Source organism: Netta rufina, assembly GCF_964035555.1.
Source record: "Netta rufina genome assembly, chromosome: 8".
Lineage (NCBI taxonomy): Eukaryota > Metazoa > Chordata > Aves > Anseriformes > Anatidae > Netta > Netta rufina.
The window spans coordinates 26693555-26714380 of record NC_140131.1 but is presented as its reverse complement, the minus strand read 5'-3'; the positions used below and the strand labels follow the sequence as shown (position 1 = coordinate 26714380).

Here is a 20826-nt window from a genome sequence, read left to right as displayed (position 1 = left end):
TTTTGAACCAGAAGACACAGTATCAAAGTATATTTATCTCCAAGTGTTTACACACTGTTTTCATAAATTGTTTTGCTTTCACATTCTGTGCTATCCTTACACTGCACTCTTAATCATATGCAGAATCTTCACACGGTTTTTGCTGTGCCCAGAATAATCTAAACAAATCACATAGCTATAAATACATTGTGAATGGTTGCTTGTAACCCTGAAAAACATTTGATCACAAACAACTGGAATCTCAGCAAAGAACAGGCAGCCCTTCTTCTTCGGCAGACAAGAACTTTGTATTCATTTTTGCAGTACTGAAATATTTATACTGATGGAGAAGAATGGCAAATGTTTGTTTATTGCTTTGGTAGCCACCTATGTGAGGTTGGTGTAAGTGAAACACCTTTCCAGGCTATTTGGAAAATGCAACTGGTATCTTAGGTTTTTGAAGTACCCTGATAAGCAAGCTTTAATTTAATGTGTCAGTGTTCAATATGTCAGAGCTCAAATATTCTCTCAGAAGGAGTCTTAATGCATATGCATTATTAATGCTCTATCTGAGGGAACAGATCTGTTTGAGCTGAATCTGACCAATGTCATTAGTCACAGAGTGCAAAGCAAATTTGGAAATAATAGGTAAGAGAACAATTTTCACCTACTCTGTGTTTTATATTACTTTTCTATAAAATCTAGAAAACCAATGAGCTCTATCTACAATTTATGTAGCTTGCCTAATCTAAAACGTTGTACACACACCTATCGGGTTTGAGAATCACTGCATCTCAGGATTATTTCCTTTCAATCAGATGATCTGTTCTGCTTCCCTTGAGTTAAACAGGGTGAATTGATGTCTAATTGAAACAATTTTTCAAGAATATATTAGATGTTACCTGACCTGCTGCACAAACTCTACGTGATGTAAAAATTTAATATAACAGTTAAAATTAAAAGCCACTTTTTTTGTGGAGGTTCTGTGTTTTCTGTTTGTTTTGTTTTTTTAAGACCATACAGCTGTCAAACGTGAAAAAGCTTCTATAGGAATGTAAAACTGAAAAAAATCAGATTCATTAACTCCATGCAATTAATGTGTGCACTAATCACTATAATGATGTTGGGTTTCCCACTGATGTTTCAGGGATGATGTTAATATTGTGATTTCACTAACAATGTCAAAGCAGAAGCTACAATCATGGTACTTCTGAAGGTGAAATTTGAACTAGTTACTTTTTAAAAGGCCTGTTTGTCTGCAAGATGTTTCACACACTTTTTAGTTTGTGAAAGATGTTGAGTAAAGCCTAATTAAAAGGCATGTTGCAACACTGTTGCATGAGGCTTTGCAATATTGGTTCAGTGCATCTTGAAATCCAGCAGTACTAAACTCAAGTAGAGAAGGCCCCAAGCAACCTAAGCCCTGCTACGGGCTAGAGACTGAAGTAGCCCATCTCCACACACCCCTTCCAACCTAAGTTCTTCTTTGGTTTCATTTTAAAGTGCATTTCTGCATAAGATGTTCCTATCTAGTAAAATATACTCAAGCCAAATATGCTGATGGCCATTTTTAGAGCGGATTACAAAGCACGAGAAACCAGAGAAAGACTTAATTAAATTAGGAAACTAGACATCATGATTACAAACTGAATTCAGTACAAACCAGCATAAGATACGGCATGCTGTATTACACTAATGGATTCAGATAAGAAGTCAGTGAGAAAATTTAACACATGGCCTTTCAAGAAAAAGGTCTCTAATGCCATTGTGAGGACGACCTCATCCACCTGGCTCCGTGCTCTAGGGTGATCAAGAAGCGTTAACCAAATAGGCACAAAGAAATTTCAGTGGGTTGAAGAAACTGTTCAGTGTCCCCATGAGACATAATTCACATCTCTCGTTTCAGTATTTTCTTTCATCTTATAATGAAATAAAAAAGAATGAATCTCATCACAGCAATGACAAGAAAAGCAGTTGCCACATAAGGAATTAACCCTGATAATTAGTCTGGTAGGTAGTTCCAAAGACAAAGTAGTAGAGCTGAGGTACGTATGCTCATACAATACAGGAAGAGAACTTCAACTTTCAAATATTTATTTTAATAAAGAACAATTAGCATGAAATTCGTTAATAAAGATATCAGTCTTTTTTCTTTTCTTTTCTTTTTTTTTTTTTAATAAAAAAAAGCATCTGTAGGAGAACTTCCTAGGAAAAAGCAATACCAACCAGTGCTCCTATCTTTTCCTATCAGCTGAGTAACACTGAAATGTCAAATATTGTATGTAATTTTTATTTATGAGACACATTCGTACTGATTCTTCTGGGTTTTGTGTGCGTTTTGTTTATTTCTTTTAATGCAGAAGAAAAGAACAGATTAGATGGGACATGTTACTAGAACAATCTATCAAAGTTGTGTCTGATAGTTGCAACCTGTTTCTGAGGTTTCAGTGGCTTGGCTACAGCAAATAAACCATGCACTATCACACTGCTGACAAACTTTCTCTTAATACATGTCATCTCTAGTGTGGCTCAGTAATTTGGTGCAGTAATTTAGCTGTACAATTCTATTATTATTATCTTGAATATGGAAAGACTCTGCATTTAAACCAATGCTATTTGACATGCTAGATTAAACAAAGACTCCACATCTTGTGCAACAAGTCTTTGCAGTACTATCTATAAAAAGGTGCTTATTTACCCATACAGCTATAAGCTCATCTATTATTATTAATAGAGCTCCAAGAACAAAGTAGCTACTGCTTGAATTAACCACTGCTGCTGCCAAGCAGCTGCTCTGAGGCAATGAGCAGTTACGCTCTCGCTGTGCACGCCGAACTTCCACTCACACAAACGAGAGGGCACAGACACACCAGGAGCGAGCTAATCCATTCGCAGTACCCAGGCTACTGCTACAAATCACTCCACTGGTCTCTGCTAACTTTATGAAAACCTCTCAAATTCAGAATCCAAAGCTTTAGATTCAGGAGCTCCACTACAATGTTGACTGTGCTGCCTCAATATCCTGCTTCACTTCACAATGATCTAGTGCTTCCAGCTAACTGGCAATTTTGAAGGTTGTACAAATTATATATACATCAAAAAAAAGGGGGGGGGGGGGGCGGGGAGGAGACCCAGCCTCACCTTAGGCCAACAGCACCAGTGCTGCTGTGTTACAGTGCCACTGCTGCTGAGAATGTAGTGTAAGTAGTGGCTCCATTAATCGTCTTTATGAAAGTCTTAGGAAAAATAATAATTATGGGTTTGTGGTCTTATGTATTTTCTAAATAAAGCAATGAAGTCTCGGGAAAACAGCCAATATATGCATACAGTAGAACTGCCATGTTAATAAAAACTCACTCAGTTTCTTACAGGCAGTAACCAGCTGTACACCCAACCTCCCCCGTGAGGAACACCTCACCACATACTACAGCAACAACAAAGCAAGCCAAGAGGTAGAGTATTTTCCATAGGTTTGTGAAAATAGTTTTCTTATAAAGTTAGTAGTTAGCTTGTCTGAAAAATAGCACTCAAAAATTGCACAGGGATTTCATCTTTCCTTCAAAAGATTTTCCATATCAAATGTGCCTAATGTATTCCTGCCCTCCTCGCTGAAACGAAGCCCAGGCTGCAAAGCGGTGTTCTCCTCTATTTCATACTTCATCAATAACAGAGGCTTTCCGTACCCAGAGACAAATTCTCATCTCAGTTACACCAGAGCAGCAAAAGAATAATTCAACACATTTCACTGGATTTAGGGCTCGTCTACACTGAAAAGATTTTTAAACAGTGCTTTTCTTGAAATACATTTACAGGTTCAGGAACTGAAGTAAGGTATCTGTACAGTAAGTGCCTTTTCAGCAATATAACTATAATCACAGTTGCTCGTACACTGATACAAACATCTAACCTACAAAAAAAGTAAAATGGCATACTATTTAACAGTTATGCAAAAAAAAAAAAAAGCATTCTAGTGGAAACAAGGCTCATTTTTAATTTAAAAACGAGATCCCAATTTGTTCTCTTGTTATGTTCTTGAATCAACACTTACAGAGACCTGATTTCATACAGAATGCTATCAAGAAGGCAACAAAACTGCGTTGAGATTTCTGTCTGGAGCTCAGTAAACAACATCATTTTTAATAATCAAGCAAGTATCTAACAATCCATCCCCTCTCAACTGTGCCATTTCTGCAGTCTCAGTAAAATTTTCAAGTAACAAGAAGTATCTTGCCTATAAAAGTACCAATGCTAATTGAGTATGATGAATAATAGCATGGTTCTAACCACGGCTACTTTTCAGAACAGATTCCCATTGGAACAGTTGTCCTACACACTAGGCCATGAGAGCCCTGAAAACAACAGATCAAAGCAACCTGCAAAACAAAATACGTCGTGTTGTTTATTCCCACATACAAACTCCTGTGCCTCGGTACATATAGGAATATAATTATTGCTATGTACACCCAGGTATGTTTTGGGAGAGCTGCAGTGGGAAGTACACTATCACGTCAAAGAAAAACCCATAACAGACTGGGGGAACGTATAAAACCTTCAGGAAGGACCGAAGCTCCAAATTCTTTTTAATCCAGGTGGTTGTAAAATAAAATGGAACAGAAGAATTGGCTAAAGCAAATCACGGCCCTATATCACGTTACACCTCAGCCCTGACCCACAACAACCCTGCTGCTCCAGTTCCCTTGCCTCTGTGTTACAGCCTTGAATCCCACGGGAAGACGCTAACCCAGAGGCATGGGTTTACGAGAGGGACAAACATCCACACAGCACAAGGCTGGCACCACGATGCTCTTTTTCAGTGAGAAACTCCACCTGCCCAAGAAGAAAGAGTAGGACATTAACTTGTCAGCCCTGCAGGTCCCAAACCACCGGCTGCAACCAGCACTGAGGGAAGGTGGATGAGGCACATGCGAGGGAGACTCAGAGTCTCCAGCCAGGAGTGGTGGAGGAGCTGCACATCCCCTGCATGCAGAGTGATGGAAAGCACCTGAGAGCACTGGAGACCAGAGAGCAAAGAGCAGAGGGCGTGAAAATAGACACGCAACCTGCACACAACCATAATGATATTTGGGAATATCTGAGGACATACTCATGGGGAAAAAACATCACTCTTACTGCTCTCCGTAACTGACTTTTGTTGCTGTATTGGGTGGGATTTTTTGCACGCAGGTCAGAAACGGGAAGCCTGAAGAGTGATCAATAGCTGCAATGCTAAAGCTGCTAAACCTAAGTTCCCCATGCCTTTCATACATGTTCTATCTGTGTTTAAGTAAATATCAATAACGACATTTTAAAAAGTGCAGCAGAGAGAGCAGTCAGAAAGACAGGAAAAGCTGAAGTACTTGGCTTTCTGCACACATACAAATAAAGCCTCTTCCCATTCCCCACTATGCTATCCTTTTTTTTTTTTTTTTTTTTTTTTTTTTTTGCCAAAATATGCCATTTTTGTCTTTGCTAAAATCAGCAAGATGGGAACTTCGGTTAGAGGGCCTCATCATATCTGTCCAGCCTGGGCTCTCCCCCCTTCTATTCACATTTACATCATTAACAGTCATCCTACTAAGGTTTTAAATAAATACATTTAGCTTGTAAGCAAGTTTCAGTTGTGTCAGTTCATAGCAGCCTTTCGATCCCACTCCACCACTCCACATACCTTTGCAATCACATCCGAAACAGTCTTTATTAATTCTGTTGTTTTCACTCAGTATATCTCACTCCCCCCTCGCACTTTTTTTTTTTTTTTTTTTAGTAAGGCAAGCATCACCTTGTCATCCCTTGTTTATATGTTTTAAATTTAATCAGAATACCTGAGGTGTCAATAATCACGTTTGTCTTTCCAACAAGAATCAGAAATGGAAATGAAGCTCATGCTGCATAACAATAATACAATCTGCAGCGCTACACGTGAGCAACTTCTCAAGAAGTCTAAAGCAGACTGCTTCTTTCAGTTCAAAATATACAAAGAAAATCAGCCTTTTGAAACAAGATGTAATAAGCTGAGCGACTTATTCCAAATACTAAAGAATAGATTAGTTAAAAGCCACTAGGAAAAATGGCAGAATCCTCTCCCTTAAATCATCAGCATCACTTCTTAAAAATATATTTCAATTAATCAAAACACTAACGTAAGGGGAAAAGAGTCACCACTACGTTAGATATTTATTGCTAAAATAATTAATGTTTTTCCCTGGTTGCTTAAGACAGTATTCCTGAAACAGTCTTTGCAGAAAATTTGTGAAGTAATACGTAGGCTAGAGTGCCCTCTTTCTTTTCCAAGAGGAGTTTCAGGGAAATACTCTGTTCATGAAGATGTCAGTCAGCACTACTGATTTCAAAAAAGTCAAATAAAACTGGCAACTAGTCTGTATAAAAAAAGTAAAATACGTAAGTAGATCAGCTTAATTTAAGTGACGTCCTTAGACTTGAGAGGAACACAAGTTTACTTAAAATATATGTATATATATATATACTTACAGAGCCATCTGAAATTGTTCAAGCCACTTTTTCTTCAAATCTTTAGTTTTGCAATAAACTTCTAAACCATTTTGACCTTGGATATGAATGAGGTAGAAGCCATAAGACCACTGCATGAAAACAATAGCAATAAACGGGTCAATTATGGAGAAAAAAAATCATCTCTACACTTTGTAATAAAAATCCTGATTTTGGAAACACCATACTGTTCTGTTCACTTGAGAATGGCTTACTCAAATGTTTTAGTAACATCAGAACAAGCAAAGTTAAAATCCTTGAATATTCATTTTTGCTTGCAATTAATACATAAAAGTTTGGAAATTAAATGTATATATACATTCCTAACTCTTATTAAAAGGTTTGAACTGCTGCTGAAGATATGCATTTTGCATGAATTACTATTAAATATTTACCTTTTTATTTTCTTTATCAGTAGTGGGATTATTCGTAATTTTGTATTTCTGAAGATCTATTATTTCCTTCATCTCATAATTATCACCTCTCCGTTTGCAAACAATTACAGCTAGATCAAACAAAAAGATATGCCTACAAAAATACAACATGAAAAGGGTTAAAAACACTATTGACAGACAACACCCTAAGTCTTATCTTATAAACCTTTTCGTGTTGCACTTAAAATTTTCAAGGTGAACAATTAAACTACTGAATACCAAAAGAAGAAACACTAGAAGTACTCTTGCTACAGACTTGCTACTTGTAAAGGACTTAGATGATCTTACATGATAACGTAATAGCTAGCTTCCCATGAATCACCTTGCAAATTCACTTGCTAAACAGTGATGAGCTCTAAGATTGCACACTGAAATGAGAGTGCTCTCACGGATCACTAAGCTGACCTCCAGTCTGAAACGAGAGCATCACTTTACAAGTATTTTAATAACAAACACCAGAAGCCATGCCATCACCTGTCTTGCCTTGCACGTTTGTCTAATGTAGTGATCCTTATTTCCCCATCACCTTGAGGCCTTCCATACTGTAAGAGGGAGTGATTCTGAAACAAAGAGAATGTATGATTCAGTAGAGCAACAGCAGTAAAACAGCACATTCCAATCTTAGACCACTCCCTCCTTTCACCCCACAAAAGGGCTTTTAAGGTCCATTTAAAAAAAAAAAAAAAAAAAAAGCATCTTTTCCTCATTATCATCAGAACTAATTACTGTAAGCATCAGTCCATTCTATATTTCTTCAAACAGATACGTTTTCTGCATTACAAAAACACCTGAATCACTGTACAAATACAAACATTTAACTACACAAATACATTTAAACACATATAGGCCTCCAGCTTGGATTCACTGGAATTTTACAGAATCCCTGCAGGTATTTCTGTGAATATATCATTCTAGGCCAAGGAAATCATACTTGCATTTGAATTTCACCAAGAGTACTATAATCTCATATGAAATTGGAAAAAAAATTAAGTACTTCATTGTATTTGATCAGAAGTTATTAAAAATTGTATAAATGCAAACTATCACATACCAAATTCTCTATTGATAGTTGAAATTGTCTAATTTCACGGAGTGTTTCATTATCTCTCTTCACTTCATTTACATATTGAGCCAAGTCCTAGAGCATCAACAGGAAAAGGGAAGAAAAAATCCAAAACAGTCCACTTAAGCCAAAGGCAGAATTAAAAATAAATTTGCCAAAGCATATTAATATGCACATTTAGTTATTTTAAAATATATACATCTTCCATGTTCAAGAGTTACCGATCTGTATGCCTAGATATAGAAGGAAAAAAGCCTCTGCTTATCTTAAATCATATTTACGACTTTCTTCATTGTATCTGTTCAAACCCAAATCTTGTAGCAAGAGAGAGGAAAACATACGGAGTATTAGAAAAGGGCCAATTTTCTGTATTTTGTTAACGTCCTGTTTTCAAAACTAAAGATAGAAATGTAATTTACGCAGCACACTTATGGTCTGAAAAAGCAATCAACAACATCCAATACCTGAGAATAAGACAGAAGGTAAAAAATAGCATATAGTAGAAAACATATGTAATGCTGCTCAAAAGCAGCATGTAAGGTATAAACACGTGTCTGTGTGCTTATTAGGATGGAGAAAAGAAGCTACTGTACAGTAATAGTGCTGTACAGCAGAGGGAAGGTATTACACACATTTTAGGAGGGTTTTAATCGGATATACTACCTGAAGTCACAGGTTGAGATCATTATGGTCCCCCTTACCAGAACATATGTTGTACGCATTTCACTAAAGCCTTTAAAAACCTCTGAACATGCTTGAGTAATGGTGACAATTTACTGGGGTTTCTCTGTTTACTGCTAGAGATAAGGAACAAGCAGCAGTGGTAATTGGTGAGGTCAGGGATGCCGAGAGCAGCAGTTAGAAAAGGTATTCTGATCTTCACAACGTGCTTTTACAGTATCCTTCAATATGGTCACAAATTTGGAAGGTGGAAAAATGCTGCATCTTGCGAAGACATTTTTAATCAGAATCCAAGAATAGCTGCAATCATTATGCTGCTTTCCCAAATGACACCAGACAGGATACAGCACATCAGTCTTAAAAGAGTTGGTACAGGAATTAAGTAACCTCCTTCTTGCAGCTAAAAAGAAACCGAGAGCCAGATTTCCTCCCAGAATTTTCTTTCCAGGGTGGCAGTACCACCTTGTTAGCAGGATATTTTTTCCAAAGATTACTTTCAAGCAGACACACCAGGGCGTTTAGAAGCAACACACCTACACTGCACAGTTACTGCTCTGACAGTTTACTAAGAGACAATACAGTAAAATGAGAAGGGAAACAATGTTGCGACCTTAATGAGAGATGCTAATTCCTGTACTGTTTTTTACTATTATTGGCTGGTTATCTTCTGCCAGCCAGGACACAACTGCCACAACCACTCTGAAATGAGGTTTCTTAATCTTATTTTGAGTCCAATCGCCAAAAACAATCACACACACAAAAGGGAAAGAAAAGAGAGGGAAAAAAACAAGTTTGTTTGTTTGTTTTTTTCCTCCTAACCAATTACCAGTAATCAAGATGCATGCATGGGTCGCCACTAGATGGAAGCAATGTTATACCACCCCCACTTCAGGCATCTACCTGGGAGATTATCGTGGTGGCTCTCTCTGCATTCACTCCACAGAACTGAATGACAAAAAGGGGAGCCAAAAACCTCTTTTGTGAGCTAGTCTGTATTCCGGGCATTCAGACATTGACATAATAAGACCCAAAAATGTGGAACTCAACACTTATTCTGACTTCAGCATCTTCTATGAACCATACAGACTACAACAGGAGGCATACCCTTTGCTGTGTTAGCTTCCCCCTCCAAGGGAGGGAAGAAAAACTCAATTTCACCACCTGAATTTCACAATTCATGTAGTAAAGTTAAATAAAGCAGAAATCACACTGTGCAGAGGAACACAAGGTAATATTAAGGCAGCACCGCTATTCTAGAAACCATTTGTTTGTGCCAAACTTTCAAATGAGGAAGCTCCATTCATAAACACTCTACTTCAGAAAGTTACTGAATTTGTTCAAAGACTTCAGCAAAGCTTTCAACTGTATACTTGCCCGAACGTACTCACGAAGTTCACAGCGACTTGAGAAAACATCTATTTGACCTGCTGTGAAGATCATCTCTTCCAGGAAATCAGTTGTGAACTAGCATTTTAACTGCCAACATGGACATAAATACTTCATTGACAGGAATGCTTACCTTCATTGCATCAAGTGCCAGTTTGAGATTTGCCTTCTCCATGGGATCAGTAGTGTGCTTTACCAGCTCCTGTTGACAAGAGTAATTACAGCTTTTTGCCTGCTGTCTGACAGTTTGAACAACAACTGAAGCTATTACTGCTTGCCCCATCCCTCCTAACCACCCAAAGAAACCAAGAAACAGGAAACACAGCCCAAGAATTCACATTTTCTTCTCCATACTGACCACCTATAACTGAGTGGAGACTGCTGCAGAGATAACTAGCAAGGTTTAAGAATGGCATAGCCTAAACACTGATCGTGGTGTTAACGAACAATCTTTTGAAGTTAATTTGGTCTGTGTGTCACTTAGAACTTGCCAATCGGATCATTAAAGCATGTGCATGCTGAAAGCACATGTAAACACGCAAGTTCATCTGCTGACTGCCATACAGCACATAATCCCTGTCCAGTGCACACACCTGTCTGCAGACAAAGATGTATGCTGGCATTAAGATCTCAGAGAAGCTGTGCAGCTACTTAAAAGAAGCTACTGTTTCATTGTAACTCAGATAAAGCTGACTCAAAAGACACATTTACATCACATGCAAATGTTTAAAGATTTTTTTTAGCTGCCTACCATTTGATTTTTTTTTTTTCTGAAGTGAAAAGGTAATCTCTTAGGGAAACAGATTTTTTTTCGTTATAATTTAAGAAAATTTTACATTCTAGGTAACAAAATAACTTGCTAAAATCCTAGAAAAAAAAGGAATATGTATTTATACGTCGTATTACATTTCCAACAGAATTACTGTTTTTTTTTTTCTTTCAAAGTCTATAAAATATTTCTTGTACAATGCAAACTTATTTCGTGTTATCTCAAACATTAGGACATAGTGACATATTGTACATCATCATTTCATAATACACAGGCTGATAAATTTATGACACAGAGCTAAGTTTTTCAAAAAGCAGTTTTACCATTCATTTTGTTCCAACTTGCTGTTGATCTAAACATTGATGACTTAGAAATATTTCAAAAATTTAATATACAAAATGTATGTTGCTCCACAGAGTCAAAATTATGCTTCACATGCAAGTAGTAGATCTTTTTAAAAGGACATTTTACAAGCATCAGCAGGGTTGACAGTCTAATATAGTAATATATTTCTTTGCAGCTGAACTAATGAGTCTCCTGGCACAGCTATCAAATTAAATTTATAAGACTCTCCACCCTTATTACAGGACTAACTGTGAAAGCTAACGCTTTGTGGGTTATAACAACAAGCATTTCAAAATAAATATGGCTTTATTGTAATTTATGACAGCAAAGAAGCATCTTAAAAGTATGCTGTAAGTATGGTTTCAGCTTCCTTTTTAGGGATAATGGTCCACATTTAAAAGCACAATGATTATAGTTTGGTGCTACTAACCATTTTAAACATACCAAGAATGAAAGGTTCAGATACTAGGGAAACAATTCTGGTGTATTCATCTTTCCCAGATGTGCTTCAGCTCTGAAGAACAATCTCCATAAGGAAATCTGCACTTGACTGGATTTTATTTCATAGCAAATAAGCCTCGGATCTATGGAAATGTCAGCCACCTCCCCTGGATAAAGGTTTTTAGCTCTCATTCTTATAAACCACTGATCATAAACAAATCACTGTTTTGTTCTCAGTCCCTTAAAACTCAAAAAAATATATATACATATGTTTACATACACATACCTGGAGCAGTAGGTGATATTTCAGTACTCTTTGCATTGGAACCACTAAAAGATCCCGCAACGTAAATTTCCCATTATTGGCCCTCTTGGAACATTCCTAGTTCAAAGCACATTAACAGATTAAAGATTTGAGTTATATCAACTCCATGTACATTTATTTATATGTATATAGATGATAAATAACATGTATTCAAATGACATATATGGTAATTCCAAGTGATACACTGGCCAACCAACTGTAGTAAACTTGAAATAAAGAACATCAACATACTGGAATAGTTGATATGGCAATAAAAGCTAAACTAAGAAATACTGTGTCTATGCATTTGTTCTTAGGTATTTCAAGAACATGAGAAAGGCTATGGAATAAACATCGTGACAGAAATTAAGCATTCAATTGAACTAAAAAAAGACATTGCTTATCAGCACAGCAAAGCAGGCAAGCACTGCATCCATCTTCAAAAAAGCAAAAGAGAATTTTAGAAGCTACAGGCCAGCCAGCCTCCCTTCAGGCCTCAAGAAGTTATGGATCAAGTGCTCTTGGAAGCCATTTCTAGGCACACGAAGAAAAAAGTACCTGGGAACATCCAGCACCAACCTGCTACAGGTAAGTCAACGCTTGATCTACCTCACAGATTTCTGTGATGAAATGGCTACATCTGTGAGTGGATGGGGAGAGTCTACCTCAACTTTTCCAAGGCTTTTAGCATCATCTCCCAAAGCACCCTAATATATCCAAGCTGGTGTGTTATGGTTCGGATGAATGAACTACTACATGCATGGAAAAACTAGCTAGATTATGAGGCTCGACGAGCCCACACAACCTGGGGGACAGCTGCAAGTACAGCTCCTCGAGCGTCTGTCCTGGAATCGCTCCCAGTTAATATCTTTAGCAATGATGTGAAAGAGGACAGGGAGGATATCCACAGCACATCCACAGATAACACCAGATTGGAGGTGCAGGTGATGCTCCTCAGGACACGCCCAACAGGAATCTCATGATGCCAACAAGAAAAAAGTAGAGTCCTGCACCTGGGACACACCAGCCAAGGACACATCAACCCTAAGGGCTGGCCAGTAGCCCTGCTGGAAAGGACGTGATGTTCTTGGTAGGTAGCAAGCCCTGCGAGGCTGTGGGACTGGGGCTTATTTGGCCTGGAGGTCCCTCCCACCTTGAGCCTTCCTGTGATTCTATGTTCTCAGCAGAGATATCACAAACAGAAGGTTACTGTTTCCTGAAAAGCATCCTAACCCTACTGCTGTCAGGGGCAAAACACGTTCACTTCTTCTCTTCAGGATGCCAGACTCTGCATAGCTAACGCATTCATTTGATCAGAGACTCCAGGAAATGAAAAGAGATGAGAAAAGCACACACTCACGTGTCAGTCTAGACAGTTTTAATTAACACGGTTTTTGACTTGGATGAAAGCAGAGCATATTCATCAAAACACGTGTAATACATACACACAAGAAAATACTGATACCTCTAACTTCAGTTTAACATCTTCTTTTGTCTTCGAGATGTTGTCTAAGCATGATATGGCTATCTCCACTTGACTGCAGTACTGTCCATAAATAACCAATCTAAACCAAAGCAGGAGATAAAGAATAAAGGGAACGTTTGTTATTTAAGGACAAGCCTTGACCGTTTTTCACAAATTGGTAACAATCCACCTTTCAATGGGAACAGTGCCTAAATATGCAAGAATCAGGTTTAGCTAGATTTCAATGGGCAACTTGAACATAAAGACAAATACGCAGAAAAAAATAAAATTTTAAGCTAACTTCAAGATACTGTAAAATCGTAGCAATTTCCTTTAACTTTCACAAGTGGCTGTTGTGATAAACGCAGGACTCATTACAGGACCAACAGTCTGTATGTACAAAACTGTAGATTTCCAAGACTGTAGCTAACAAATTTTGTTAGAGGCTCAACAGGATTAATTGAATCTTCCCTTAAAAGAATCTAAAGGTTACTCAAACTGCACCATCTCCAACAGTTTCCACCAGGTAACACATCCTGTGAACCTTCTGATCCAAGTAACAGTTCATGTAAGTTCAAGACATATTCAGTAGTTGTCAACAGCACTTGTACTTCTCAAGAGCCTGTTTTTATTACAGAAGTTTCTTGCCCCTGCTTGAAGTGTTTCTGCTAGTCTCCCCGCAGACTGCTATTTCCTTTCACTTTTTCCATGTTTCTTCAGGTGGTTGTTCCTGTATACTTCATTTCTGGGGGATTCCCATGACTTTCCACTGGCATCTCCTAAATTTCTTTTTCCCCGATGTAATCTTTACCATTCATCTTTTGTTCTTGCTACAGAACTAGAACAACGACACTGATGTAACACCACTTCTGATTACTTTTAGTAACTATGTGGTAAGACACCAGGCCTACCTCCAACTGCTTCCCTTTTGCAAAATAAATATGAGCTTGAGGTTTCTTCTTGGTGTCCTTTGTTCCCCTTTTAGCACACATCTCACAGCTGCTTTTCAAAAATAAGCATTTTCCAGAACAACTCCTTGTTCCCTAATACCCTCCTACTGCAGCTGAAAGTCTAACAGCCTGGGAAATAACTACATGTATGTCCTGCTCTGACACAAAAGCTGAGATACAGAGCCTCCAAAGGCCAGATTGTTTATGTGCAGCCTGGGACACCCTCCTTCCTCAGAAAACAACTCTCCTGTCAAGCGTTTTCCAGATGATGCTGCCCAGTTCTTCACAAGCTCATTATTATTCCAACAGCTCTTCTTCCCCATCACCCTCAAGCAAGTCCAATTAGCTCCCACTGGTCTTTTGCACTCTGGTCCCAGAAGAAACTCATTTTTAACCATAACCCAAGGGTTACTTCACAGTAAACCAGCACTATAGCCCGCAGTACAGCTTTTCAGCTAAGTATTACAGGCATACCACTTCATCATACAGCCCAACAGCTGTTCGGCGCTGGCAAAAAAAGAATTGAAAAAGTGGGTAAAAAAATGATAACTACCCTACAGGGCACGGCACGCTCCCACGGCTATCTTATCAGTCTGACTGTTTTTCACAGTTTTAAGGTAAAGCATGTCTACTTTACCATCACACATTTGACTGCAGGTCACAGTAAGACTCTAGCCTCTTCTCTCCTTTCACACCTGCCTTATCTTCTTCCAAGTTACCACCTCTTCTGTTTTCTTTAACCTGAAATGGCCTTAATATACATTTTCATTTTATTTTGCCCATTTTATAACATTTTACCTGTTAAACAATACAGGTGCATGCTATAAAATATCTAGGGTTATTTGCATGGGGAAAAAAGCACTGTGCAACAAGTCAACCTGACCGTCAACCTGACCTACCGAGTCCCACCACTGAACAACATCATTTAGTGCCACGTCCACACGTCTCTAATATCTCCAGGTATGGGAACTCCCCCACTTCCCTGGGCAGCCCATTCCAATGCCTGACCACCCTTCTCCATCAATAAATTCTTCATGTTCAATCTAAACCTCCGCTGGCACAACTTGAGAGGGTAAGTATGTCATTTGACATAATGGTCAAAACTGCGTGTAAAAAGAAAAAAAGGAAAGCTCATTGAGCAATAAGTTACATTTTGACTTCAGGGCAAACACAAAATACTAGCTTGGTAAGTATCCCCGATATTGAATTCAATTCTGTTTTAGAAACATTCAAATAAAAATATAGTAAAATGCTTTAATGGATTAGACACTGATTGTCACAGTTAGTAAGATTAGTGCATAATTCTTACCTTTCCTTGTAGTTAATAAAAATTTGATACAGGTTCTGGTCATTTTTGTTAATAATAGCATCATTGATGTCCTGTGTTAGACTCCTGTGAATTTTCACCAAATCCTTAAAAACAACGAGGAGAAAAATGTATTTTAAAAAATAGAACAACTAAAGCTTTGAATATAAAAATAAATGGCTTTGTGTTAGATCCATTAATTGAATAAATTGGTAAACAGATCATTTGAGATTAGAACCTAATTTCAAGGTTTGCCACATCTTCCATATAGGGAAACTAGAAAAACTCAACTCCAAGAACTACCTATTAAAGACTAATTTATTCTAGCTTGGAACATGCACTGTTAATTCATCTTCATTTTATAATGATAATTTTAAAATTAAGCAAGTCAAGTAAATGCTTTAGTGACAAGATAAAGTAATGATTCATGTCCCTGAGCTGTGAAAAATTAGTTTTGTACATTACATTGGTCAATTAGTGATGTTCTAATGCTAAGTTAACTGCAATCATAATGAGTTTCCCAATACAGCAAGTAACTAATGGCTGAGAGAAAGGCAAGAACACTGCAAAAAATTTTCTCCCTAAGTATGGTAGAGGAGTTCACTATCATAAAAATCTGTATGCTACTGTAGATTACATCACCCTTAATACTATGTGGATACTGTCAGAGAAGTCACAAGAAAGAAAGTCAAAACAGGTTAAGAAGTTCTGAAATCAGAATAATTAAGTGGCATGAAAGCCAATGCAATTAAAAATAAAGGAGGATTAAAAAAAAAACCACTAAAAACAGTTAATGCAGTAAATGATACATAACAAGAACACACAACAGTGAGTTCTGAATGAAGTGAAAGCATTTCACTTCACACTGATGTCAACTGTGAGTACGTATAAGGTCAATCACAACATCACAGTTGAGGTAGCAGAAACTAAAAACCAATCACATTCAGTTGCCAGCAATTGTACAGCCATATCCCTCATAACCTTACGTTGCAGCATACAAAAATGTTATCACAGAAATGCTTCCAGATGAATATATTACAACAGCACATTTTTTCAGGAGTGCACAGGGACTCAGCTAAGCAATGGCCATGAAATATAAATGTTAGAAGCTCAAAGACGTTTTGTTCCTATATCTACACTGAAAATATTTAACTTTTAAAATTAAACCAATGTTAACATCATTAGAAGTTAATGAAAGCATCAGTACTTCAGTATGTTATAAATACCTCCCTCTCTCTCCCTCGGTAAGTCTGCATATGTCTCAATTCAAATTCATGCAGAGACATATATATAAATGCTTCTATTATAGAGAGATGGATATGCACAGGTAACGCACAAGTACAGAGCTGTACACACGTTTTATAGGACAAATCTTCCAATTCTGAGCCCTGATGAAAAGCACTCACTTTACAGCAGTGAGTTTTGGTGGTTTTGTTTTTATCCTTAAAAATAAAGTACCTTTTGACACCAGCAGATAATTTTATCCAGCAAGCATCTCTCACAGTCTATATAAGGAACACAGCACCACGCTAAAGTACCAATCCTTAATTTGAAGGTTGTAAGGTACAACCTTTAAACAGAAGCAAATCCGTCCTGTTCTGAGACCACCACCTCTGCTCTCCACATCACAGTTTGCTGTAGAGCTCTGTAACAGCTATTTTTACTCTAAAACAAGCTTCCACTGCCCTCCAGCCTTCCTGCTGAGGAACTGCTGCAGAGATAAGGTCTGAGCACAGAAAGCACTCGCACGTGGTTTTGGCTTAGGCAAGCCCTACATTTAAGGTTGTTAGGTGCCTATGAAATGTTACTGGAGTTAGAAATAACCATGGTCTTGTAAGAGCAGAATACTTAATCATGATAATGAAAAAGTAAAACAACCTGAATACAGCCATTTACATCTTCCTAATTTCATTTGAACAGCTTTTGACCTTTTTCCTCCTCTCATCTGATTTAAGCTGAGCTTAAATCTCGCTGATTTAAGAAGCAGCGAGTAGGCTGACCTTTCGGTGTGTGTGTGCAATGCATAAGCCCCTTTTTTTTTTTTTTTTTTTTTTTTTTTTTACATCCCAGTGCGGTGCGGCATATCACATTGGCTAGCTTTGTGGCTTTCTGAAGCCTTAGCAAAGAGATTTACAAGAAGTTAGGTAGGCTGCAACAGGGCTTCATTTACAATAAATAGGAAAAACCATTAGCGTAGGATGGAATGTCAATTTGGTTTTGAAAGCCAAGGGTTCTCTAAAGGCAGCTGACTGACATACTCCAAGAAAACAAGTAGGTTACTAATAGCCATGGCAGTATTTTGGACTAGCATTAAAAGAGGAGGAATTTTTAGCAGTTCAGGTTTGTGGCAGAAACTTTAACACAGGAACAAATACAGCAAGATGTCAGGTACCATCCTGTAATTCATCAGTTTAACAACTGTCATAATTTAGCTGCTGTCAGGTTGATGTTAGCACAGCAATTAAAAACATTTTTGCAATCCGGATTCCACTGAATAAAAATCCCCAGCACCCCCTCCCACATCCCAGCGAGGCTGCAGGATATGCCAGAGACAGCCAACACAAAGATGATCTTTTACAGGCGATAAAGGTTTGATGTGGTCTGTGGGCCTCACTTTGGGGATCCTTCCTTTACAGTCTGCCTCATAAAAGAACAGTCCTTTCATTTGTCTGTGTTAAGAGAAGCTTCAGACCGTGTCTGATGTCTTCCTTTCAAGTCAGATAAAGGAAAGATATCTGCTGGATACTTATATCAACTATAAAAAAGGTATGTAAAAATTGTCACACTATTGTGAGTAGGCCAGAAATAAGTGGGACAAAGTAATAATCACAGGAAACCTTTCAGATTTCAGTCAAGATATCTCCTATATACTTCACAGAGGATTTGCTTATCCTGTCCAGTTCCAGATTCAGAATCCAGAATTAAGTTATTTTAACTTTAAAACAGCTTCAATGATGACAGATCCAGGCTAGATACAAGGATTTGCAGAGTACCTACAGAAATCCTATTGAAAGTCCTCTGCAACATCCGGTGGTAGGCAATCTAATAGTCAAAGCTTCGTACAGTCACAAAAATACTGGCATGTTTTAGAAGTCAACCCATCTTCTATAAATTATCCTCTACAAGACAAAAATACTGCAACTTTTAACCACTCGCTATCTGGTGCTGTATTACTGTTCTCTTGGCCTATTCTGTGAAACAGTGAAAAATATTTTGCATATGCTTTTTTAAGTAACCTAATAGCTACAAAATGTATTTTGCACTGTTTCAAATAATCAGTTTATGCCGTAACATGTAACACTAACGTGATCAGATAAGCATCTTATAACTCTTCTTTAAATGTGTAATTACTCACAGGAATGTTGATGAAAACAGTATCAAACTCTGATGCTGACAGAAACCTTTTCAATGGCACCATGAAAAACTGCAAGGGAAAAACATACATACACACATTGGCTATGTTGTTACATATTCTAGAATGCTATAGAAACACATATGCAACAATACCGTAAGTTAGTAGTATCTTACTTTCTCTATTGATTCCAGAGTTTCCGTGTATTTCTCTTCAGTTTGTTTTATTTCAGCGAGACAACAGCTTCTTATATCATTTTCAGTGTATTTCTGCAATTACAATGAAGTCAAATACTTACAAATACAAGTCGAATACATTAACAGGCACCTAATGGATAACAAATGTATTTATTTGTTTAAAATTAAGCAATTAGGATAACTGCTTCCTGAAATTTTCTGAGTACTGCAGCCTCCGAAGATGATAGTAATAACCAAGAATATTTTAATGTTCAATTAGCTGATGACTTGAAGAGTTTTACTAAAATTCCACATCAAAGGAATATTATGAAAAGTTAATGTTTAGACAGAGAGCTCAGCTGTCTGCATACACTTCAGAAATTGAAATGTAAGGTCGCATTTAACTTACATCCAGACTAAGAAATCTTATTTAAAATACTGAGCAGTTAGTAGTTCTTTTAAACTTAATGGGACTAACTCCTGTAAGTAACTTTACATTATAGAAATGTTCAGGGTAATCCCTGCGCTCATTTACAGTTTTTCCCTTTTAGTTTTCAAGGGGAGCTTTCTCTTCAGACACAATGTGAGCGTGCCTTCGAACCAGGAAATAGAGACCTCTAAGTCCAGCTCTTGCATGTCTATGTGCTTGTCTTGAATGAGACTGGGATTTTTCTGTGTAAATCAGACTGATAGGAAATTCAAGTAATTACCAGCACAGGATACCATAAAAGTAGTTTACAAGCACTCTTACTGAAGTTCAGATTTACAGCAATACAGCTTCAGTAACTTGTAAATCTCATTTCCAGTAAAAAAAATTAGATACTTTGAAGCAGGTATGGAAGCATTCATGTCACGCAAGCCTTAAAAATACCTGGAGACAAACAGGTCTGCCTCGAGACCTGACACAGCACAGACCTGACCTGTCTCAGAAGTAATAATTGAACCAAAATGTTTTCCCAAAAAAAAAAAAAAAAAGAAAAAGCAATGGCATAACAAGTAATAGCAATGTGACATCCTTCCTGAAGCCTAACTACCAGTTACAACATCCTTCCAAGCTGCAAGAAAGCAGGTGCCTTTCTTACCTTTTCTCACCCTGTGTAGGGAGGGGAATCCACACCCTACATAGAAGAGACCTGAAGACCTGCTATTACTCACGCACAAAGGAAGTCCGAAAGAATTTAACAATTTAATATTACAGTCCTTTCCACTCCAAAAGAAGACTTTCAACATTTGAGCAAATGACTTTCTCTTCCAGCAATGGCAAAACTTCTGGACTATGAAATAATAAAAATTATCTCTTAAAATGGCCAAGAGCTATAGTCCTTTCACTCCCTCTCTGCACTGTCAGCCAATTTGAGCACATCATGGCAAATAGCTAAACACTATTAAACTGCCCATCAACCCCACACAGCTCGCCTGATATCTGGCTACCAATGAAGAGAAGGAAATATATGTTAGCTCCATACCAATTATCGAGTCATACAGGCACATGAAGTTTCGTCTGGTAATTCTTGCTATTCCATTTGCTATTTTGACTTGTCTCCTTTACCCTTCTGGGCTTGTCTCTGTGACTCTACAAGTAACTCCTGCAACTTGAACATGCTCCTCGCTCTACCAGGTGCTGTGTTCTCTCAAATTAATCTTTGAAACTGAACTGTTGCAGTTATC

General features: G+C 37.7%; 1 protein-coding gene across 1 annotated transcript in view; it reads right to left on the bottom strand.

Annotated features, from left to right (window-relative positions):
• Positions 1-20826, bottom strand: part of VAV3 (vav guanine nucleotide exchange factor 3) — a gene marked incomplete at its 5' end in the record, with an annotated part of 160739 nt that overhangs the window by 76282 nt on the left and 63631 nt on the right. The window contains 10 exons of the mRNA XM_084290678.1: positions 6469-6578; positions 6882-7014; positions 7395-7480; positions 7972-8058; positions 10184-10252; positions 11892-11987; positions 13375-13474; positions 15634-15737; positions 18986-19054; positions 19159-19251. Of these exons, the coding sequence (XP_084146804.1) occupies positions 6469-6578; positions 6882-7014; positions 7395-7480; positions 7972-8058; positions 10184-10252; positions 11892-11987; positions 13375-13474; positions 15634-15737; positions 18986-19054; positions 19159-19251 (947 nt within the window). The remainder of the gene's footprint in view (positions 1-6468; positions 6579-6881; positions 7015-7394; positions 7481-7971; positions 8059-10183; positions 10253-11891; positions 11988-13374; positions 13475-15633; positions 15738-18985; positions 19055-19158; positions 19252-20826) is intronic.